Below are 26365 nucleotides of genomic sequence, written 5' to 3'. Positions count from 1 at the left end.
AAATAACTCATATGAAATTAATCAATACAGTTACCATGGTCATATATGCCTTACCTATCCACAAGTCCATTTAAGAATTAAAAAGAGGTGTTCCAGACAAGTACATGCAAACAAAATAAGACAGGTGAAGTGAAGACTTTTGCTGATACACACACACACACACACACACACACACACACACACACACAGCAGAGAGAGAGAGAGAGAGAGAGAGAGAGAGAGAGGAAGGAAATTCTTTCTGAAGGAATAGGAGGAGAGAGAGAGAGAGAGAGAGAGAGAGAGAGAGAGAGAGAGAGAGAGAGAGAGACAGCATTCCTTATTCTTACCAAAAATTTTTTGTAAGTTAGAAAGTGAGAGAGAGAGAGAAATGGCATTCCTTTTCTTACCAAAAAATTTTTTATTTTGTAACTCCAGTCTCACACCAATGGGAAGAATAATAAAGTGAAACATAAGAAGTTTTGTGTCAGGTTTTCCACTGATCTGTGTCTGACCTACTTCAGATGTCAACAAAAAGGGTAAAAATTTTAAAAGAGGAACTGTGTTCTTTACTGCTTGGTAGAGACTGGCCCAGACCTACATGATGTAGTTCATTCAAAGTAATGTACACTACTTCACAGCATTATGAAAATACATGTCACTTTTTTCATACATATATAATAAATATTACATACTAAAAAACCATTCAAGTTCAGTATTCACAGTCCATACTCAATCTGTGTGCATACACATATGTATATTTCATGATTATCTAGTCACTCTTCCAAACTGAAAAACTTTTCTCAGATTTTACATTGTGACAGAGTCTAAGATTATACTATGGTACTGATTCTTCAATAGGTCTGGGCTAAGCTATAAAATCTGTATTGACAAATGTAGCCAATAAATAGCAAGTGAAAAATACAGGAAGCAAAGCAGCAAATGACTAAAGTACAAGATCTCAAATTCTGAAGAGCAAAAAGACAGCAAACTGAACTACACTGTGTGGAATCACAGGAAAAGAGCAAAATATGTGCAAAAAATGTACGAGCGAGAGAGGGCAAAATGATGAGGATGAAAGCGAAAGAAGAACTGACAAGAGACAGATCACTGCAAGAAAGAGAGAGAGAGAGAGAGAGAGAGAGAGAGAGAGAGAGAGAGAGAGAGAGAGAGAGAGAAAGAAGAATGGATCGCAGTACGTACTGATGAGGCACCTTGCAACTAATAAAAAGCAAGCAGAGTTGAAACTAGCAGGTGAGTCACCCCTTTCCCGAATCTCTATCTCCACAGTCACAGAAAACGACGAATTTATGTCGACTCAGGGAGATTAAAGAGTCTCAAAGGGGGTTTTTGGAAAAAGTCACAGAGGACAACATTTCTCCATCAGACACAGAAATGCAGATTAAAAAGACTGAAAAATATCTTTCTTTTTAAAATGTGTATGTGATCGAGCTCACGGGGTGGGTATCAACATACCTGATATCTTACTTCCCGCTCATTCGCTTGTCTAGCCTTCCTCTGCAAAGAACAAAAAGAAAAGATCTGATGGCATCGGACGTAGCTATGGGACCCTCATTAACGGGAACCCCTAATCTTTTTTTTCTCACTTTCTCTCTCTCGGTAAGCTGAACCATCATCCCTTTTCTCTTTTGCTTTAATTTACTCCCTTGAAACCACTGCAATTTCTCTGTTTAAAGTAAGATGCTACGCTCTTGATAACTAAGCTGGAGGTGAGCAACTGAAATCATGAAAGCATAAATGTAACCCAAGAATGAGATATATATGCAATGAAAAGCTTTCAAACATCAGCGAATATATTTCCTTCAACAAATGCTTTCAACCTCTTACATGTACTGGAAATGGCAAATTTACAAATAATGACCCTTACTTATCTTTAGTCTGTACTATTCATGTGGTTGTGTTATTGGAAGAAATTTGTTGGTTGTTTACAGTCAAGGAAGAAGCTGACACTAGTAAATAGGTTTCTAAACACATAATCTAAACATGACATTTATTGGCAAAACGAAATGCCATTTCAAGTGACAATGATGTGATGGAAACAAACGTGATTCCCAACCAAAAGTGACCCCTTCAGAAGGACGACAACAGAAGGCATGACCAGCCACCAACCAGAACCTATATCCTCCCTTTCATAAAAAATAGAGTACATACCATCTATGACTAAATTCTGAAAGCCTAAAAAACCTATCAAACAATACAATTTTATAACCTATACATAAGCCTACTTAACTAATATTGATTAATTTTGGTTAATCAAATTCATGTAGATTACATGCAATCATTTCCCAAACACTGTTTTGTTCTTCATCTTGCAATGCATGAACAGTAGTACTTGTTACAATACATGTACAAAGAGAACTGTACAATGTAAAGTAGTACGTATATACTAGAAGGAGATTTTGTCATGTTTAAAGTAACTTACATTGCTGTTACTATTTACAAAATCAAATATATAGCAGCATAGAGTACACTATAAACATTAGGGGTTCCTTTCAACTGTTTTACTACTGAGTATAGTGTACTACATACATTTAGTTGACTAAATTTGTTACCTTCTATACACAATTCTTAACTTTTCAAACTGCTGGTGGGCCAATTAAAATCAAGTACTATCACCCAATAAGATCATTTGTGTAGACCGGGAATGGTGTGAGGGAGTATCCAACACGGGAACCACATCTGTGATAACTCATCTGTGTTTGCAAGAGAAATACCTATGTGAAAGGTTTGTAAGTGGCTTTTCATGAAAATAATCCGTTTGTGACATTAGTTAGCATAAGTTGAGAAGCAGAGTAACTTCTATCTTGAGCTTCAAGACATAGTTTATAAAACTGAGTCCAGGAAATTAAACTCACTCTATTTTCAATACCACAGGTCTTCAGCTTATAAAGAATTCACATGTAAAGCCTTTGAGACAACTTCAGCTATTGATGTTTATAGCTCAGTATGTACAGTACTTGTCTTTTGGCTTGTCAAGTTGTACAGAGCCAGGTTCGATCATTTTTCCCCTACCCGTTAATCCTATACCAATCTAGTGCCAGACAAAATCAATGCTATCCCATACATATAACAGGCACAACACTCTTTCATGAGAGCTAGGTTTGTGTCTGGCTTTAAGGTTTCCTACTTGTAAGTCCTAATGGTTCTGATCTTCCAAAAGTATCAGAAACTTTGCTGTGGCTCCCAGTTGTAGTAATTCTGCATAATGCCCTTTAGCATTAATGTCATTACAATGGTATTTACCAAGGTTATTAATGAAGCCACATAATGGTCTCTTCCAATGATGTGGGGGAAAGTCCCATTAAATTACTGGTACAATACTTGTATCAGTCAGAATTGTCCAGAAGAGGTTGGGTTGCTTCAAGTCTGTTATCTTTCATACTGCCATCAATTTTCTATGAACCAAATCTGCCTTCAGCAGTAACACAACAAGCATCAGCACTTGAAAACTGTAACGATGAGACATCAGTTTAAGGGGATGCCTGATAAAATCAAAGGAAGAACGCAATCCTATGCACAACAGTTTGTCCCATATCAATTTCTAAAGGACCAAACTGAAAGAAAGACCAAAAATAATGCTCCAACTGTATCAAGTTTAAAGTTTTGTAGTTAATTGCTGAAACAGCATCTCAAACAAACTGCATTCATTATCCAAGACAGATTAGTCTTGAAACCCCTATAAAATATAAAGTATTGCAATACAAAGTATCACAGATCCATAATCACTTGTTAGAAAACCCACTCTAACTGATGAGAATTAGATTTTTCATAAAAGACAGGTTGCACAAGTTCTTATAATCTGGAAAAAGGTGATCCACATACAATATAAATGCATCATGATGTGTGCTTTCTTTTAGTCTCTAAAATGCTAAAAAGTATTCAGAAAATTTTTACATCTTTTAGTAGCCACCTAAAAGATTCCTTATGACACATACCTGTGCAGAAGATTGACTTCTAACGAATTATGAATGAGCTGAAGTATCTACACCGAGCCTCATCTTAATAAATTCTAAATAATCATCTACATACCATCAATTTTAAATTTTGACTTCTCACTTCAAAATATACTATACTCCTCTAATCAAACCTTGTTAAATTTTCATAAACTATTTAATTCTATTTTCTGCACAGCCAAAAATAAAAAAAACACTATATGGAGTTGGATCATTTTTTCTTATGCATTCTTACCATGGATGCAAACAAAACAGGATGTAATCTGCTCTCTTTCATAAGGAGGACAACACCATTACGACACACTCTCTGACATTTACAGAAAGGCATCACCAGGCTGACAACATAAACAGTGGCTCAAAAGCTCTGCAAACAACAACCAGATCCAATGCTCCACCAAGTTACGTACTGGTTACAAAAGCTTCAAAAAGAGCCATGCTAGACCCTTCCAGAGTATTACACCTTACCAGGACAAAAATCACATCCTGTAAATACAACAAATACACCTTGTCATTATGATCATTTTTGTGCAAAGGCAAATGAGCACAGGGGTTCTCAAATGCTCACGACACCTATCCAGATTTTCCAAAATGCAAACATTGTGTGTTTATTACTGACATCTACAATCAGCATTTAAGTAACACATTAGATAACAATAACTACCAATGACTGAACGCTACACATCACAAAAACACTGAAGGGATATCATAGTACAGTATGAACATTTATCGACAAAACATGTTCTCAAAGGTTACAAGAGAAGACACAGGACTGGAACACCACTACACTGATTTCCATGTTAATCCTTACATCTACAGAATATGCTTCAGCTATGACAAAACAAAATATGGTGATGCAGAAAGAAAAATCACACACAAAACTGCATTAAAGGGAGACGGACACAAACACAAGACTGAAATCTTGCAGTTGCACTTGAACATGATAAAAAGTGGCAATTTTTGATGTGTGGAAAACACACATCCTTTTCACATCTGGTGCTTCAAAACTGTTTGACCAATACAGCAGCATTTATTCTGTTTACCAGGACTTATTATGTTAATACAGAGGGTGCATATGCTTTCAAGAGATGTTTTGTATTTAGTACTGAATTTTCTCTGGAAAGTCTAAAACTGATGAAAAAGCGTTCCTTTAGTGCTACTTAGAAATTACAGTAGAAAAGCAACAATATTGAAGTGTACCAGTAATGGAATACATTACTAAATGATCTTAGTTTCCCAAATATATGATTCACCATCTAAAGTAAATATTTCACTTATGTAAGCCAACCAACATAGTAGCATCAGGAAAGCAATTCCTCTTCACAGATATGAACTTCAGAAAAAGATAGACTACTGACTGCTACATCAGTGGCAAAGTTACTGTCATATACTGAGAAGATTCTCTAATGTGTGATGAGCAGACTCCGTTTTATGCTTTTCTCATCAACTTTCCTGTCCTTTCATAACTTCTCAATCTATGTGCTTGTTTGCTTTAGCATTTTGCAGCAATTCATTTTCCAATAATCAATTTAGGTCATATACTACATTCCATTTACACTGTGAAGACATTTGTGAAGATCAATATCATTATAACTATATCAACTAATACATGTAAGCAGATGGATTCAATTTTTCTAAGTACACAAGTGAACAAAAGCAGTGTTATGTATTTTTCTAGTCCAGGTCAGAAAAAACGAGAGGCGAAGGAAGAATAATTAATATTCCTTGTACACAAGTATAATGGCCAATCTAGTTTTTCTGTATGCCCAATGACCAGTCAAGGCGTGATTAACTTGTTCCCCTATTAGTAAAAGCTATTTGGGGGCAAGGTTGCTATTTATAATGATTTGAAGGGTCAGTTTCCGCACCTCGCAATATGATTCACCATCATCAGCTAATTTTGCTGTTTCGCAAGTACTAAATAATGTACTTTTTTAAAAAGCAACTGTTTGCTTGTTTTTTAAAAACTTTCTTTTTTGGTTATGGTGCCTGTCTACTACAGTGAAAACAATGCACACAAAAAAGAACTGAAATATTACTCTGCAAGGCAAAATGCTGACAGAAAGTAATAATTCACCAACTGCTACTGTGTTGGCACATAGTAATGAGTCAACTACAGCACTGTAGCTTTCCAGAAAGGATTAATGAACATATAAATACAACAACTCCTAATATGAACAGAGAAATGGCAACAACTCATTAGCTACCTGTGTAAGTTAAGGTGGGAATTCAGCACGAGAAAGTGTTTTCCTCCTAATACACTTATTCATGGGGGGAGTTTCTTATGTAATATATGATTATCCATTGATGCTTTAAGCAAAATAAAATATTGGGAGAATGATGATATTCTTGAGGTATGCTATGAAATGTTTTGTGTTAAGTATAGTGTGGTTATGTTCGTGATTTTGAGCATTTTACAAAGATTGTAATACCAGGTTTTTACGTTGACAACAAGTCATTTTTCATAATACTTGCTTCTACATTGGAGTTGGTCATGATAATTCACATACACTATCAATGATTTGTTAAAAACACCAATTGTCATGATCACAAAAATATATCTTTCCTATTGCATTAATGACTGACAGGTGCAATGTTTGTTCCTAAAGCAATGTGGCAAGGAATGACCCATGACTAGTGACAATTACCTAGCTACTAAAACTCAAATACATATATAACAAGGTTACTAACTTTACATAAACTATACCAAAACCTGGCACCTCCCAAGGAAAAACTTTCCCTTGAACTTTCACTGGAATTGCCACTGAAGCATAATGATTTCTACCACACTTTGCAACAACTTCTATCCCAATTTTAACAATTCAGAGATACATACAGGTTATAATACTAAATCTTTTTTCTTAACATACTAGCCCTACTTTACTAAAATTTTAACAAAAATCCCAAAAGCTTTGAGTTTCTTGGGCTAAAACTACCCTACATCCTTCGCTTACAAATGATTTCCAGTCAACCAGACACCTTAAAAAATGCTGCATTGGAAAAATTGTGTCAATGGAGAAATTAGTTAAATTTTATGACATACCTATATTCAATAGCTATAAAAAAATGCAGGGATAAATTCCCTAAAGGATACAACGGACATCTGTAATAAACTCTAGTTCGTTTTAAGACTAATATAATAAATAACGTTTTCCACCTACCAGTGATCACTGCCTAGTTTAGCAAGAGATTGCACTTTAAACTTGAATTTCAAATTTGCATGGTACCAGTGACATATGGAGAATATATGAAGTAGTACAGCAATGAAAAATAAAGACTCTTCCTTAGAAAAAGGAGAGAGAGATGTATAATCTGTTTATACAGTACATTTAATAGATGAACATTCTTTCTTTAATTACAATGTCCAATATCTTTGAGAACTACAAGGGCATATGTACAATAGCTACTATCAAAACACTACAGTCCCTTGCAAGACAAGGATTATTTGCAAAACTACAATAAGAGTACTTTACCTACTACAGCAAATTGCAGACCGTGTTTATTTTGAGGCAAATATATTACAAAATACACTTACTTCTCTAGCTACGATTACCCTGTAACAGGGTGATTGCTTTTAGAAAATATGCATAACTACGATTACTTGCTTTAAATTACACTTGTTTACCAGCTTTTATACAAGAAGACTACAATAATTAGCCTTGTGGATGACACCAACTAAGTATGTAATACATTTTCTACATATTCAGTACAAGAAATTTGTAAAGACAATGCAGTAACAAAAATCATATCATCAGTCAATGTGTTTATGTTAGACAACCAAAAGTCTGACTGCCTGTCCTAGTTATACCCTACATTAAACTACATGATTCTTTGTCTTCAGTAGATTTGGCAGTAAAATGTAGCATTTACTGACAGTTTGTCTCATCAGAACATAATATAAAGTAAGTGGTAGCAATATCCATTGAGTACGTATATGGTACCAGAAGTACTAATCTGGGCTAATTCTGTTTAATTGGTATTTGACGAAGCCTATACCATCAGAGATATGAAGGTAGTACCTAAAAGAATACAGAAATATGCTATGACACCACATCAACATGTACAGTATTAATATCAATGCAGAATTCACTGAAATGTAGACCACTGAAACGATTCTAGTTATAATATATATTTAGTGGTGCTAATAAAAGTAGGGTTAACAATCGCACAGTGCCCTGAGTTGTGCGTATGGTCAAATATAACAGTGCCATATCAACTGTGGTGTCCACACATGTAAGTGCAAAGACATGGGGAAGGGGGTGTTGTTAATGCTAGGCCAATTACTTTTCATTATCAGATCAACAAGAGGTAAACAACGAGGGAGAAGTATTCTGTACACTTTAAAACATCTTCGAGCAAATCCAAACAAAGGTCGGCTTTTGTTCTTGTCCAAAGAGTATATTGAAAATGATATGAAACTTATCCAAACAAATAATCAAATGAAGACTTTAAAACACACAATAATGAACAGAGAGAAAAACATCAACATGAAAACAATAAAATTTGTGAATTACTACTTCCAATACTGAAAACTTTCTATAGTCAAAAGTACGGTACTACTTTACATATATTGTTTCAAGGTCATTTGCTTCTTAAGGTAATCCCACTTCATTCACATCTTGAAAATGTTCATGAATGTAGTGCATATCTAAACATCGACCTAATTATGCACTTTAAAAGCCAATATGCTCTCCCTTTCATGCCAAACACACGAATATATTAACTAAACATTACATTATTTTCCTTGCAATATAATTTATTGTGTATAACTACTCAACATTCACGCTGTGATGGAAAATTACCACTCATTCTTTCAATGGTATGCATGTACTGCTATATTAGCACTGTTTAACAATATTCATGATGCTCTATGCAGTATTGGTATGATCAAAGAAGTCCCATAAAGGTGTCAAGAAGTACTGTTTACTCTCTAATCTCTATCAAGGGTATCACCCACAATGTGACTTACACTGTAGAATGTACTAGAGGTTTTTCTGAGGTTTCTTCCAGTCTGAATTGTAGTACTTTCTGTCTTTGACTTTTCATCTGTTCACTCTAGTCTCTTCCCCCACGTCTGTCCAACTTCAATGGTACCTATGTCTTGCACTAATTTCCTTCTAGATTTAAGAAAAATACCCTTCAGCTCACTCATTTGAGCCTGGTAATGACTAACCATTGTAGTTAAACTACCTGACATTGTCACAAAGCCAGAACAATAATGTTAAAAAATCAACACCAAATTATTATAAGGTTAATCCACTGTTTCAATCATTAGGCCTATGAATGATTTAATTTTGTATCCTGTCTGTAAAGTTACTATTCATGCTGATATTTATTCCCATGTCATTTTCAAGCAAAATACTTGTCCTTTGTTGTGGTATGTTTAAAAAATCCAAAGGACAAAATGACAGGATAAAAATCACTGAAAATATCGTGTCAGAAGGGCATTAGCAACTCTTAAGGTTGGATCTGGGATGATGTGTCAACACATCATAAGTGATTCAACAGATTAACTTGAATTCTCTCAACATTGCCTAGGACTGAGCCATCTTGGTAATATAATACAGTATGTCTAAGAATCTTTAATAAATATCTGACCATAACTAACATCATAAAATTTACCCCATACTTTTAGTAAAGCATTTAGGAAACAACAAAGTTTAGAGATTTGACAGCAATATCGCCTGCGGAGGAGTCTTGGAGCAGGTCACAAATGGTTCCCTTCGACCACTCGCACTTTTTAGCAGAAAGCTCAAGCCCGCGGAGACCAGCTACAGCACCTTCGACAGGGAGTTGCTAGCCATATACCAAGCCATATGCCACTTCATATACCTCTTGGAAGGCACTCCTTTTACCATCATGATGGACTACTAGCCACTGGTCCACGCCTTAACCAAGGCAGGCGACGCATGGTCGGCAAGGCTACAACGGCACCTTGCAGCCATCATGGAGTTCGGTTGCACTATCCACTATGTCCCAGTCAAGAGAAATCCTGTGGCTGACAACCTGTCGAGGATCGAAATTAATGCCATCCACCTGGGGATCGACTACAAGGACCTGGCACAGGAACAGGCTGCCAACCCCGAAGTGCCAGCCTTCCGCACGGCCCTCACTGCACTGAGGTGGGAGGATGTGTCCGTGGGTTCCTCCAGCTCAATGCTCCTCTGCGACACCAGCACCGGCCAACCCCGCCCATTAGTTCCAGTCTCACGAAGAAAGCAAGTACTCAATGTCATCCATGGCCTATCTCACCCGTCGGGTTGAACAACGACGCGGCTGATGACAGAAAAGTTTGTGTGGCACGGAATCAAGAAGGAATTGCGGGAATGGGCCAAGCGGTGCGTGCCCTGCCAGGTGAGCAAGGTCAGCCGACACACCGAATCAGGCATAGGCGAGTTCCCTCAACCCAAACAATGTTTCGGCCACATCCACATTGACATCGTGGGCCCACTACCTCCATCAGGGGACACCAGGTACCTCCTGACGATCATCGACCGATCCGCCAGATGACCCAAGGCAACTCCGATGACAGAAGCCACCACCAATGCCTGCACAGAAGCCCTCCTCTCACGCTGGGTCAGCCACTTCGGAGTGCCAGATGGGAAATTCACGCCCTGCCTCAAGACTTTCTCCGACAGAACGAAACACTTTCAGCTGAAAGCCCTGTCATCCCGCGAGTGCGTCTTTGTGTAGAACGACGCCCACCACCCATCCCTAATGAGACGTTACCGAGGGCCATACCACGTCCTCTGCCACACAGACAAAGTGTATCTCATCCTGACCCACGGCCACGAAGACTGGGTCTCCATCGACAGGCTGAAGCCCGCCTTCCTGACGGATGACAATGATACCAGGGAAGAAACTGGCAGACGTCCCAGAGTGTCCCTGCAAAACAAGACCGCTCCCGAAGTCTACAAAGCCACCCAAACGGGGCTACGGACACCCTCAGAAAACAGTCAAACTCCCCAGGATCTGTGCCAGGGGAGGCATCTTGTCGCCCGATGCCCCAAAGGATGCAGCAGCCGAGGACATCCCGAAACAACTAGTCTCGAGGATGCGGGGGAGACTCTTGCCCCTGAAACGCTACCGTGACTAGTTGTCCTTACCTATTTTGTCTTCCAATCATTATTTAATAATCATTGTCTTGGGGGGGGGGCGGGAGTACTTTCATGGACAACGTCTTTTACAATATTTCATGTACATATATTGATAACGTATCATTTTTCTATTCTGTATCATTTGTGTGGAATTCTCTGGCCTTTCTGCCAATGTAAATATCATGTATGTGCACAGACTACATCTGCATTTATCTAGCTCCGTGCACAGATCTCTGTAGCCCCGGGTCAGGTACTACATATCCGTCCGCACCTGTTAATGTATACCCCGCTCTCAAGCAATAAACCATCAGTACCCAGATACCTGCCTCTCTGTCTATATCTCACGACAGCAACAACTGCTGTTTTAAATTTTTCAGCTTATCCCTACCCTACTCTATCCACTGCTCTCGTTTATAAAAGGTATATTACAGCCAGTAAAAAAATGGTGACAACAAGTGCAATGTACAAAAAAATTCGTTCTAAAAGAAAAGTGATTCTAGATATGTTCACAATCTCACTTCTTAAAAAACATAAGTTTTGGAAGTGATGATCAACTGAGGCTCGTCTAAAGTGTATTCCTATACTTTTTTTTTTTTAATGAAAAGAGTAATCAATCTGGTTACTTAAAAAAGTATAGCGCTGTGCTGTCCCTATGCATGGTAAAAAGATGATCTTATCAGAGCACAGGAATGTATGTCTGCATAAGATATGTTCACTAAAAATTTAAATATAAAAGGAACTAGGAACAATAAGGTGATACCCCAATGAAATGTTTTGGACGGTGACTAGTAAAATCTGCTTCTTTTAACAAGAAAATAGTTTTTCTGAAATAAATCCATCAATCACTATATAACCAATATTTATGGTCTTTGAACTGCCCCAGTTTTTTATCCAATACCACATAGGTAAGGAGCGGTCTACAGCAGGTAACTGTCTCAATTTTTGTGTAGAATGAAATGCTAGCTAAGGTTTGTAGGGTAAGAGGGGGGCCACTTATTATATACTACATAAAAGGAATGGGTACAGTACATAAATATATATCGGAATATATATATTTTTTGAGTGATGGTTTTTTGGTAAAACAAATTGAAATGAGAAACGTTCTTCTGTCTATCTGTTAACAGATGACGTCAACATTCTTAATAATATTGATGCTAAGTCACCATCTTTTTGTATCAAAGACTATAGCACTTTAAAAAGTTTAGTAAAGCCCTACAATAAATAACTGGAACATTTTCATAGGAGTTCATACGCTCTGTCTTTCATGACAAGAACAAATTTTGATCAACCTGCATTATATAAGCAAGTATCAGTAATTATAAGGATAAGAATGACTTATTTAACCGATACTATTGTAATTTCTGGACTTTTAACAATTTGTTAAATCAAAGTCTTTAAGCTTGAAGCTGAATCCTTCAAGTAATTGTACTAAGAATTATGCACGCATATGCATAATTCTTTGATTGGTGTAAATATGACAGGAATACTGTACAGTGCACAAATTTATATAGAGTACATATACATACCGTAAATATAACTAATCAGTAACTAATATAGATACACAATGCCAACACCATATAGCTTCACATTCCATTCAAATTGAAGACTCAAACTGTATGAATGATGAAGAGGGAGATAGAAATTTTGGAATGATACTATTTACATCTCACTTACCAAAGCCTGGTCTTAGCATTAAACTAAGACCTTTGCTTTTAGATAATACACAATTCCTGTGGTCTCTAATGTTTAACAAGACTACCCCACTCTAATTAGATGATCGTAACTTGCCTTTCTTCCATTTACACTCGCATTAGAAGATGCAATTTTAGTATCATCAATGCTTTACACACAATTATGTTTATGTACAGCATTTCTCATAGACTACATTAGCCTTCATTTACGTAGTTAGCTGGATCCCCCCGACAGATGTTACGAGTAGTATTTATAAGCTTTTTTTTATGCTACAATGTTACACAAACAGACAGTCAAGTTGCACTTAGTTTAAAAACTATATATACTGATTATCTTAGGTACTATGTTGCAAGATATGAAATTGTGAAAACGGTACAGTAATGAAGAAGCACTTTGTGAGTTATGACGACATATTGCATATTTGATAACCTTTATCACACTATTTTAACATGAATAATGATATCCATTCTTACTGGCACAAAATGATAAAACATGAGCTTGGAATGTAAAGGCTTTTCCACGTTGTAAAAATGTATAGTAATCAAAAGCAGTGTAAAAAGCTCAATAAAATATTAAAATCTCTTCCTAGTCTTCAGGTTTGCCAAAGACTTTATTATTGCAGTCAAGGAATGAAAAGGTAAGACTAACAGTGTCATTGAAAAGCGAAGGGTCAGAAAAACCTTCATTCATTGGCTATCGTACAGTAACTGAAATCCTAGAACAAAAAATGCCTATGTGATGCCTAAATTAGCCATTTTGGAAAACCTTTACAATTTTTTTTTATTATTAATCTCAATCATCGACAATTTTATACCAGACAGGAGTTGCAGCTTGAATGGTATAATCTTGGCTATTGAATCAAAATGAATCCATAAACTGTTATGAATATGGAGGGCTAGCCGAGGGGCCATAGTTAACCTTTACAGCCAGAATCTGGTAAGTTATTATGTAATGGGTAGTGAGTTATATACAGCTGACAAAAGACATCTTCCAAAATTTAAGGCATGAAAGGGGAAATATCAATATTGTAATGATTGTAAATAAAATTTTCTTCATTTTGCTCAAAATTTTAATCTTTTTTCGTGACAGGATGCTAAAGATGTATATATTGTTAAGTTTTGTTTGTGATCACTTTTACCAGATTTTGAGTGACACAGTTCACACAAACTTTAATACAACTCAGTACGTATAGTACTATTCAGATTAACGAAACTAGCAAATGAATATTTTGGTTGCTTTCTCATTACTGTACAGCAAAATACTAAAATTCCCGCTACTGGTGCTAAGGATATATATCATGATTGAATGATAAGTAATGACATTACTTGACCACTGACTCTGAGTAAGATACTTCATACAGACATTTCCTCAAATATAGATAAGAATGATCTCAGATGGCCTAATGCACATAAAGAACCTTCGCACCTCGCTCTGTAACATCGACAAAGAACCCCCCCTGTACTGTACTGCTCTTTTTCTTTGCCCACTATATACCATTATGTATAACTCCAGTTTTACTGTCAGTCAGTTTTATTTCATCGTCCATTTTTTCTTAAGAATAATTTTGTTGTCCATTACCTTTCTGATTGTGATTAAATAACTCGTTAATGTTTTAGTGTCAAGTTACTGTTAATTTATGCCACAACAACAAGTGTCACGATTTGCCAAAAAAGCTCTGACATCGACAACGTCCACGAATTTACAAAAATAAAATATACAAAATCAAAATAACTTAACACGCATTATTAAACAAACAGAAACACATCAGAAGAATAACATTTAACATATGCCAATGGACTAAAACGAAAAAAAAACAAGGTATACGGAGGACGAACCAAGGAAACAGAAAATCAACAGTACAGTGAGGGGTTAAGATAACACTAAAGGAAACTCAGGGGAAACTTATAATAGCTAAAATGTTCATCAATTAGTATAATTTTAAGCATAAAATTTTATATATGTATATCACCAATATTACAACAGCAAACTACCGCTCTGTTAAATAGTCAATGTTAATTTCCATTACTGGCCACTGCTCTTTCTGACAAAACTGAATTGAAGTGGCGCTGATTTAAAAAAACTACGGACATCCAAAAGATACAATAAAAGTTTTCTACTTACCCTTATGGTCCTCATGTGCTCCTTCTTGGCAGCCTTGGTCTGGCCGCAGAACTTCTTGTAGAACCAGTACAAAAGGTAGTAGAGGCTCTTGGGCGTCGGAATGATGTTGAAGGGCGGAGGGCAGGTTCCCCCTTCCTCGAAGTAGCTTATCCACAGTTTACTCCGGGCAAATTTCCACTCTGTATCGGCGCGTTCCTACGGCAGTCATTGGAAATATTAGAGATTGAAGTGCAGTCCAGACAGAGAGAAAATTCATTGTTATGAGTTGAAACATGCAATGCATGCAACCAAGTGAAAATAATTTAAAACAAAGACATAAGCCAATAACTTCCATTCATTTATGTAAAGACAGATTTATTATCTCTACAGCTATGCAAAAATTAAACAAGCCATCATACACCAGAATAAGAGGAAAAAACTTTATACACCTAAATGGGCAAAAGAGCCCCAAAAAATGTACGTATAGCCTCTGGTTGCCCAAAACAGAAGGTAGGTCAAAAATACACCAAAATTCGGGTCTTTCCTTCACAGCAACCATTAAAATTCTCTCACGTTAAAAAAAACTCCGTCTGGTATCCATGCAGGTGATGAGATGACAATGGGTAAAAAGAGGTCATCATTACTGTTCATCTTAGTGGGAAGCTGACAATACGATAAAAATACCGAAATTTTGAAACATATGATTCCAACATCACAAGAACAAGACTCTAAATGTTGAAGGGTTTTCACTGGGAATCCCACAAGATCCAGCAATGAAAGCCCCTTGCTGCAGAACTATACGGTAATATATATTAATAAGAATCTTCAGATAAGAGGTTGGTAACTGATTTTTATTGAAAAACAAGGTTTAGTTTTAAAGTACTATAAGTAACAGAAGTTTAAGCACTCTACTACTTTACTGGTAGTAAACTTTCCAACCAAAGGAAAAAAATCAAGGAATTACTTCTACTTTTTTTATGATTTTAGAGCACTGTAAGGAACGTCTATTTTCATCATAAAAGTTGGTGGGTATACAGTAGTGGACTGCCACTGGTGTGTGTGTTCTATCTTATTACATGGCCACAACCTTTTCTGAGATAAGAGTCATTTTTTCCTCAGTACAACTGTAATATCATAGTATACATGAATAGTTCCTCATTTTTCATGGACTAAACTGGATAAGACAATTTTGGAAATTCTGAAAACCAACTTATAAGGTTCTCCAGCCCTGTAATAATGACAACAACACCCGTAGCAATGTTTACTGTATACAGTATTAGTTAACAGAATGACACAAAATAAAAAAACTTGATAAACTGTGAAAAGACAAAATGTTTCATGAATCGATCATAATGAGGATGACAAAGAAATGTAAGAGGCGAAGAGAGACAGCGAGAGGCGGAGAGAAGAATGGGAGACGAAAAGATCTAGAGAAGAAGCAATATAATCGTAAATAATACTGAACAAGAAAATAAAAACGTTTTGGAAAATTACCTTGAACCCACTTCGGCCCTCGTGAGGTTAAGGAAACAAGGGGAGGGAATAATGACGTCTTAGTTGAGGTGCAAATTTGGATGCGGTGTAAAGGATAACAAACCAACCTCAAGCAGGATCTCAATTTTGAGACAAGGCATAAACTGATAAGCAAATGTGCTCTGGAATTCATCTGCAAGAAACTTGCATATGCTGCAATGCAATGCAATTTCTTGTTAAACAATTTACTCAGAAAATAAAAAGGCTGCCAATAGGAATGAGAAGACCCTTCATTCAAGCTGATAAATACACTTCTGACATTACAACATATTTGTTCCATAACACATCTTGATGAAATCTATGGTAATTTTGTAAATATGAAGACGAAAATTCTTTTCCCATCTTGTCTCAAAACTGCCTGTCAGCAAATATGTATATAAATATATATAATTACAGGGCATGCAACAGCTTAGTAAAGGGAGAGTGAAGCTGGGGAAATTAATGTAAAAGGAGTGAACATATTGGGTTTCTTTTTGGAAAATACAGAGGCATCATTCACTCTTATCTACTGTGAGACTGGAGAAAACAAAGTGTTCTGAAAAAAATGAGTTGTCTTTCAACAGCACGATCATTACAAATGTGTCTATTTCAGAAATGACTTAGCTTTGAACGAAATACCATATTTGCTGAAATGTAAAACATACTTCAAACTCAATTCACAATATCTATACAACTGATACACTCATTTATAACACAGGATGGTAAAATTGAAATTCAAGTTAGCTATGTGCTAGTACTATATATACTACAGCTTATCTTTATCACATGTCTTTATAGCACTTTATTGCAAGAAATTCACACGGTATCTTCAGTACGTACAATAAAAATATATGTATGAATCAAATAATTAAATGAAAGTTAGAATATCATTCATAAGAACTATGACAATTATTATTTAACTGCTCCTATTCATTTCCAACTTAATGTCAGTGAGCAATTGAAGTATGACCAAACTGTAACATGCTTTGAAGACACACATTTTTTCCAACACAAATCTAGGGATTTAGATTGAACCAGAAGCAAGGAAGAGGGAAAATGCTTTTTATCTTTTAGTTTTGCTTGCTGACAAGGAGCTGAGGCTTGGAGATGAAATGAGGGCACCAGAGACATTTACGAAAAGAGTTGTGAAATATTAAAGACACAAAGCAACACTACAACTTGACATTCACTCTCTCTCTCCTCTCCAAACTTCTCACTCCAAGTTTTGCTAGATGAAAGTGCCACTGAATGGGGATTTTATGGCTATATATAACTGATGAATGCAAGTTTCAAACACTGTAAAAAAATATTTTAGAAACATGAATACAAAAAAAGTTTATTAAGTGTTCTGCACGTTTTATTAAGTAAAGCAAGATCGAATAATGATACTGATTATCTGTACATGACACTGTAGTGTCATCACTTATATGCTCAAAATTACTGGTCTCATTTACAAACTATCATTATGTCGCAGTTCTAAACTCAAGGACGTGATCATAAAATGTATCCCACTGAACCTACTACATATAGGCCTGAACCATGCTTTTAAAGGAGTATTTGTTTTCAAAAGTAGACGAAAAATTCTCAAACAGAGAAACAGAGAAAAAAAATTGGTAGTAAATCACCTCCAAATGCCATAAACACTGAAACACCTTAATGTTAATGCACAAAAGAATCCTGTAGTCATGTTCATACAGAAAGTCATCTCACAAAATACACGAACGACATGAAATTTTCATCTTCCAATGACATTCACTGGACGAGTGTTGAATGTTGCAATGGGTATTCTTGGAACATTTTACATCATGCAGTGGACCGAACACAAATAGAAAATGCTCCCAATAAAATATAAAAGAATGGTAATGAGATGTTCCACAGGAAGGAGTTTTAAGTTACATTCAGTAATAAAATAGATTAATGTGAGGTACAAATATCATAGGGAGAGAGCAATATGCTTACGGTTTAAGGGGGTGGAAGTGGAGGTGGAAGAGCTCCCATGCTTCACAGAAGGCGCTTATTAAGAAGTGTCTTCTACTGTGGTCAAAACTAGGTAGGTCTTGATTGCTCAAGCTGCCATATGACCATCAAAGAAACTACATTTCTCTTAAAGAACATTTTACTATAAACACTGAATTTCCTGACATTTTTTCCCAGTTATTTTATACTTGGTGAATATTACTGAACATATTTTGGTTTCTCTGGATTCTAAATAGCAACTTGAGCATGAAAGGTTGACTTGTACATAAAAGTATTTTTTCAAGACACCTGAATGCCATGAAATTAAGCAGGCAGAGGTAAGTGATGAAGCACTCAATATATTGGTGTAATTTTGTATTCCAAATAAAAATAAAAAGTTCCCTATTGATAGGTAGTAGTACTCAGAAAATTCATGCTTTTCATCTAATCCTACAAAGAACAGCAAAAAAATAAAAACAATATATAAAATACAAAAAAATAAAGAATTTAAATACAAAACAAATGGCAGAGCTCAACACAGGACTTCAACAGTATTCAGGGAATAAATTGACAGGATAAAGCCTTGGTAACTTCCAGGAACTACTCAACACCAGACATCTACACCTTGACGCAAGACATTTCAAAGAAAGGGGAACATTGGGGTCACACAAACTCTAAAAAGAAATTGAAGTTGAAGGCAGAAGAACTTGGGGAGATTCAGCATTTCTGGAGAGACCTACAATATCATCACTCCATAAGGACCACAGACTTCTCTGGCAAGTCACACAGAAATGAAATGACCACTTTCCTGGTATACACTGTCATGGAAATGGATCTTGACTTGATGCTAGTAGACTACACATGTACACACAGAAGTTCTAAAGCTTCAGCATATCAAAATTTGTGAGCAGCTCTCTTTCGTAAACCAAAAGAAATGGAGAAAGTAATTCTGAAGGACTTTCCTGGAAAGCATGCTTAGATGTGTAGTTTGAGAAATGAGAGAGAGCCAGTTTCCAAAAGCTGAAAGCCTGAAACAGTAATCTGCATTGTAGTCATAGCAAAATAAATGTAGAATAAATCTGGGGGTTTAAAATGACAAACAGCAAACTTACTGAGAGAACCGTGAGTAAATGTATAAAATAATATAAAACTGAACAGGCTCTTTTATGCTTAAAGTGCCTTGGTAAAATTGATTCCTTTGAGGGAGAAGAAGAATCACTGGGTCCTTTTCGTGTTTTAGTCATGTTTTTTATGTAAACAATAAAATAAATGAATCCCTTTAGAAAAAAGGATGTTTTATACTAGCATAGCTTGTGTAGGCACATTTTGCACGAGATGAAAACGCATCGAGAAAAGTAAACGTGAAGAAAAGGATGAGAGAGAATATTTTCAGGAGAGCAGAAGCCATGCCAAGAGTAATGGAAAATAAATAAAAATCAGCATAATTACTGTAATTTGAGGGAAAATTTAGTATGGTAAAATAGAAATGAACCTTAAATAAGAAACTGCTTAGTAATACAAAGGACTAATATGATGATGGCAATTAAACGAACGGTAATGATCAAAAGTTTTAAAACGTGCAATTTATTCTCTTCTACAGTCTCTGGGAACTTCACAGAAAGAAGCCCATCAAAACACCACTTTCGAGAAGTGAAGTTTCCTGGCAGTTGCTTGCGCAAGGCAAGGAATGCCCCTCACAAAAGCAGAGTTCGTGGATTGTTTGATCTTTAGTGAAATCCCCATTTTGGAAAAGTAATTAATTATGCCCCTTGGCTAAAAGGGATATATATACATTTAAGTTTGAAAAATGTTTATTCCCAGAAAAACAAAAGAAAACTTTCTATTAAAGGTTTAATGTTGACAATTACTTTTAGATGACTAAGACAGTGAACTACCAAACACCCAGAAAACAAGAAAATAAAGAGGAGATCCACAGGGGCGGCTCTCAGCCATATTTAGTAAACAAGATGAATACGGAAGACAGACAAGGACCGGAGATAAAAGGAGACTGAGAAGAATTGACGGAAACACAGGTTAATAATTACCGTTAATGAAAAAAACAAAGCATTAAAAACAAAGTTAGAAAAAAGATCCTGTTTGTAAAATATAGTATAATGCTAAAACAAATAAAATAAAATAAAAATAAATTCACTGACTTCAACAAATATGAAAATAAATCTTTTTGTTGTTATTTGTCAGTGGCTTCCTTAACTGATTGACTGTTTCCATTTAAGTTACATGTGTCGATAATAAACATAATGCATAAAAATTCAAATACAGTACATTCGGTACTATAGTACTACTCATATAGTACGTACAATCATATCAATGATATATTGTAGATGCTTCTAATGCGAGGACTGATGTTCATAAAAACTGATCCTACCTCTTTAAGATGCTCAGAGGTGAACTTAGGATACTGTAACTGGTCCCTGTGACAGGGAAGAAATTGCTGCCAAATGCAACTCAAAACACCCATCTCAGGTAACAATCAGTCTCAGCAAAGTTTTGATCAACTTCATAACACTACCAGACTCTCCATGCCTAGTAAAATCTGTAAACTTCCCTATTACGAAACTTGCTTCTCAGTACAATACTGCCCCTACTGACAGTACCTGTAGAAAGAGTAGAGAACAATTTTCTCTTTCCTCATGCTTCCTTGGAGGTACCCTGGCACAAAAGAGGCCTAAGAAAAATAAATAAAGGAAACTCAAAACTATACTTTATCCAGGTTAGATAATCCATCGAGTCTAATTATAAACTGCTAGTTCACAACTGTTTCAAATTAGAAAAACTCAGCACTCACTTCCACACTTTAATAGCACAGCCATGACTTGGTTATTTGGCCGTTAATTTTGCCTCTTCCAGAATTAACCTTTGATAAAGATGTTCTAGGTTTCTAAAAGGATGAAAAAGATGTTCTAGGTTTAACCTATCTGATTAAGTTTGAATCGCCCCAAGTTCCTCGTTGGACGTGTGGGTTTTGCGCTCGGCTACCAATCCGGTGGTCCGAAGTTCGATTCTCGGCTCGACCAACGCGGAATCAGAGGAATTTATTTCTGGTGATAGAAATTAATTTCTCAATATAATGTGGTTCGGAGCCCACAATAAGCTGTAGGTCCCGTTGCTAGGTGAACAATTGGTTCCTAGCCACTTAAAAATATCTATTCCTTTGGGCCAGCCCTAGGAGAGCTGATTATCAGATCAGTGGTCTGTTAAAACTAAGATATATGTGACTTAATTGCACCAACAGGACAGAAAAGTTTCCAAGAATTATACTTGAACAGATCCTCGAAAGTAGATGATTCCTTGGAAGTATCGGCCACTTAATTGGTTAATTTCATATAAAAAAATAAAGATACTCCCTTTCAAACACAAGAGTAGAACTTAACTACAGTACTTCACAGACTGGTAGCCAGTGAAACAACTTTGGATCATTACTCTTTCAAATCAAATGCCTATGACAAAAGCCATTCTTTTAAGACACTTAAATAAGCTTCCAGCAATCATCCAAAGGATGGAAGCCAAACTACTTAAGATATCTTTCCAAGTCTTTACAACTCCCTGAGTGATTCAGTGTCACATATGAATGGAATAAATTCAGCAATATCCTTGGCCTCAAAATGATCTACTCTTCTGGCAAACTGCAATCTATTGCGTACAAACAATAGAAATTAACACATCAGAATGACACACACACTATTCCCAAACACATAAGTATTCTTCAGCCTAGGACAGGCAAGTTACGACCAGACAGCCCACATCCTTTGAAAGAATGGGGTTATCCTCTAGAGGTTTGGAACAAGCTACAAATATAAAAGATGAATCCAATTAACACTGCTAGACTGCTATTCAGGAGACCCCATATCAAAGGTGCCCCACCTCCCCGACTGCATTACACATCTCAAGAGTGACCTAGTATTTCTAAAGATAGTGAGGGGAAACAACTGACAAAAGATATAACTTTCCCCTCATCTTGAACAACTGGAAGCTCACTGTGGGCAAGGAAAACCTTCACCATCAAAAACAAACTGTAACTCTGCTAGATAACTATCAAAGTTCTATTCAGTCCTCAACTGACAAAAATTGTAAGTGGAAAAGGGTATCATACTCATGTTGGTGCTTTACTTATGCAATTCAATTCTTTGTACAGAGCTACACTTTCAACAGAATTTACTTTTCTTTCTCTGCTATTTCTATCCAGTAATTATGCTTAACTTGAGCACATTTTTGAAGTCCATAGCATCTACTGTATGCGGTTCTTTTATCAAAATTGAAAACTTATTCCATACATACTTCCATAACCGATAACCATAACTGAACTTTCAAAATCCTTATTTTAAGCAAAGATTCAGAATTGTTCACTGCTTCCATTAACTGCAGCAAACTAATCTATTCCCAAAATCAACTAAAAAATAAGGAAAACGAAAAATTAACAATACGTACTGCTAAATTAATGTAAACACAATCAAACACAATGTGATTCACACTGATAAAAAAATACTATACGTATGTCAAAACTGATGTGCCCGTAGAAATACTGTTGTGTGTATAGAGATACTTCAGTCTCGTAATTCTTGCCTACAAGCCAGTATATAAAACTACAAGTGATCAATACTGTAGCAGTGGTTATCAACTCTAGGAAGAGCAAACCATGCTAAAGGGAAAGAAGGTATAATACAGATATACAGTCATAAGGGGTAATACTGCATCAAGTCTACAGGAGTGAGTGTATATATGAGATGAAGGAGCCTGGGAGAAAAGATGTGAATAAGATCCACATATTATAATATCTTTCTAAGGCCAAAACATTTCCCATTATCTTTCAGCAGCAACTGAGTTAGATAGTATACGTATTGTGATGTAGTTTTCTTGAAATAAATGTCAAGTTTTCCTTTGTTGTTTTCGTTGCTCCTTGTCTTCTTCCCTATGAGTGTTCTTGTTCTCTTTTTTTTTTTTTTTTACAAAATCATAGATCTAAATGAACTAGATATGGGATAATTTACCAATCTCTCAATTGGATAAATAACTTCATCCATCTTTCCTTATTGTAATAAAGATTAAGAAGCCTAATGAAAAAAATAGAGACAGAAAATGACGCAAAGTCAAAGGCGGGGGGGAATTTATAAAATATAAAAATAAAGTGAATACTGTATACTGGTTAGTAGAGAGTGAAGGAAAACTAATATACTGTTATGTTTGAAATATATATACATAATAAATTATATGGCAAAGATGTTAATAGGGCTCTTAATACTGATGAAAAAAGAGAAAAAGACACTTGTAGTAGAGATAATAGAAAAATACAGCAGAGAGATCATGGAAGCATGTGCTGTGTAAAGATTACCGCATTACAAAAACGTGTTTTAGGCCATGAAGAATACAGAAAATAAAATGAGCCATAGATAAACTTAGAAAAAGCTGACCTGCCGCATCAATTGGTAGAATAATGCACATACCGTACTGGGGAAAGGATAATCTTAAGGCAACAAAGGAGGGCGCACAATAAAGGACAAAAACTAAAGATGGTGAAAATGAAAGATGTCATAAGTGTGAACTGAACACAAGCACGAATCAAACTCAATATTGAATATTCCAAAAAAGACTAAATTTGAATGAGTATAAAAATGCCAACAAATCGGCAGAGAGAATGCTTACATAAAGTTCATACAACCTTTGCATAAAGGAATACCAAAAACAAAGCCTTACAAACAAACAAATAGAACTCAAAACAAGGTCCACAAATAGTAAGATAAAACAAGAAGTGTACAGTACACTATTTTATGAAACACAGGAACAAATCGGTAACAGAGGTAACATGTGGGATGTGTGGGTAACAAAGTCGTGAAAATTCTGGTGGGAAAATATGTGGTCTGTACACAACAGCTGTGGTGTAACAGGGCTTTGTGAAGTAACAGTGATTCTGGCTAATTTCTCATTTTTTGTGGGGTCCATTCCTAACCTGCCATATGTTAATCATGATGGAGACTAAACTCATAAATTATTTAAGAAAGTATTTAATATTCTACAAATGTTGTTCATTAAGTCTCAAATGTTTGTTATGGTATACAATGTACCAATGGTAGAGGAGCTATTTTTATTATTATTATCATTTAAAGTAGTTAACATATTACAATGGGCTACATTTCAATATTTGTAGGGTTTGCTAAAAGGATTTTTTCTTTAGTGACATCATCATGATGAACACTTTAACATTAGTTTTTTCTTTACCAGGTCTGATGTTGTCTTAACTGTCTGGTACTGTATATGCTGAACCGGAAAGGTTGGAGAAGCTAAACAGACAAGTAGGAAAGGCCAAAAAGGGATAGACAAGTACTGAGCAGAATGCACTGCAATTTGGAAATGCACGATGAGCAGTGCCTCCAAGGAAGACAGTTAACTCATAAGGAAGATGGAGGTAGAATGCTGTCATTTATATCGAGAACAGTAGAGAAGCAGTAACTCCTATGCAGGAAGTACAAGAGCACTTAATCCTACAGAAGACAGAAACAGAGACAGAACTAAAAAAAACAGATACTCCTATGGAGGATAGAAATAGAGAAGTGGCAACTTCTCCATAGGACAGAGATACAAAAGTGGTAACTACCAAAAAGGATAGAAACATGGAAGTGGTAATTCCTACTAAGGACAACTGTAGGGACATGTGCACCTCCGGAATGCAGAAGCAGAAAATTATTAACTCAATGAGGAGAGCAGAAGAGAAGTTGTCTTAATAAGACAAAGCAGGAAAACAGAATCATGGTAAAATCAACTAAGACCTTCCAGATGCTGTGTAGTCACTGGATTACAGCTACTGTTCCTCGCCAAATTAACAGGATTTATCAGTTTTCCTTCCACAATGCAATATTGTTCAGACATTAATGTCTGGATGAGATCTGACGACATATTTCAAAAGTTGTGTGATGCAATGTGGTGATGTATTTCACTGTTTCTACAAATGAGACTTAATACTATCATACTTTACATGACCAGACAATCCAGGGCACTGATCTTATATGTGATAACCCACATAACATTCTCTACATTATGAGACTTGATCACATCAATGCTAAATATGAGACAAGACTGCTAAGTCATTAACAATTCATTTTTTATGTGTAAATAATTTAATTTGGTCTTGATAAAGGACTTAAATTTCATTAAATTTCGACTCTTGAAAAACAAGACATTAGCCAAGAATGGTGTTACAGGTTAAGCATCTGATAGAATAAAAAAGAAAGAGTATGTGGAGAATGTCATTCTTTCACATTAACTGCAAAGAAATATGTAGGACTGGATGCAGGAAGGAGTTCTTAAGCTTGGAAGAAGGAGTGTATAATACAGAGCTGAGAATACTGCATCTTTCTGTCAGTCTAAATAAACAGTTCAATTATTTGTTTTTTTATTCGTTGTAAGGGGTTTATTGTTCTCTACGACAGCTGTTACTAATTATTGTTAGTACCTAGTCTAAAAAATGATACTCACTGTCATGAAGGCCCAGCATGAGAAAACTGCATAATCCAACTGTCGTATTGCAACAAAAGAGCCTTACCCTAAAATCATCTATGAGTGTTAGCCTACAGTCTAAGATGGTCTCTTTTAAAACCTCACTGTGAAACTAAATCTTCAAATATCCTACAATATGAACTAAAAGGAACTACTCAAACCTACGAATACATACTCCAAGGTTTAATATCTTCCAAGTCCTACATTTGTTGCTCATAAGAAACCCAAACCGCAGCAGTAACAACATAAGCATCAAATGGTGAAGTATGATCATCTTATAAAGAGGGCACCCACACATGGACTTCAAAAGGGAAATGTATCAAAAATAGAAGTAAGATGAACAACGCATAACGTGATTGCATAATTTGTCAAGGAATGTAGCAAGAGAACAAAAACTGAGAAGCTTATGGGTACACAAGAGGTCTATTGGCTTCACTTATGTTTACGGAATTCACACACGATACTGAGCGCAGAGTTACGTTTCAAGTTTTGTTAAGCAGATTCTATGAAACAATGTTTTCATCCAACTAAAATCATAAATAATCATACTCAATA

At 35.9% G+C, this 26365-nt stretch overlaps 1 protein-coding gene across 1 annotated transcript in view; it reads right to left on the bottom strand.

Moving 5' to 3' along the window:
- LOC135203775 (transient receptor potential-gamma protein-like) overlaps positions 1-26365 on the bottom strand; it is a gene marked incomplete in the record, with an annotated part of 150820 nt that overhangs the window by 35793 nt on the left and 88662 nt on the right. Inside the window, 1 exon segment of the mRNA XM_064233743.1 lies at positions 14858-15052. Coding sequence (XP_064089813.1) covers positions 14858-15052 — 195 coding nt within the window.

This window comes from Macrobrachium nipponense, chromosome 36 (assembly GCF_015104395.2).
Source record: "Macrobrachium nipponense isolate FS-2020 chromosome 36, ASM1510439v2, whole genome shotgun sequence".
NCBI classification, from domain to species: domain Eukaryota; kingdom Metazoa; phylum Arthropoda; class Malacostraca; order Decapoda; family Palaemonidae; genus Macrobrachium; species Macrobrachium nipponense.
Note: the sequence above shows the minus strand (reverse complement) of the source record. Positions and strands in the feature narration are given on the sequence as shown.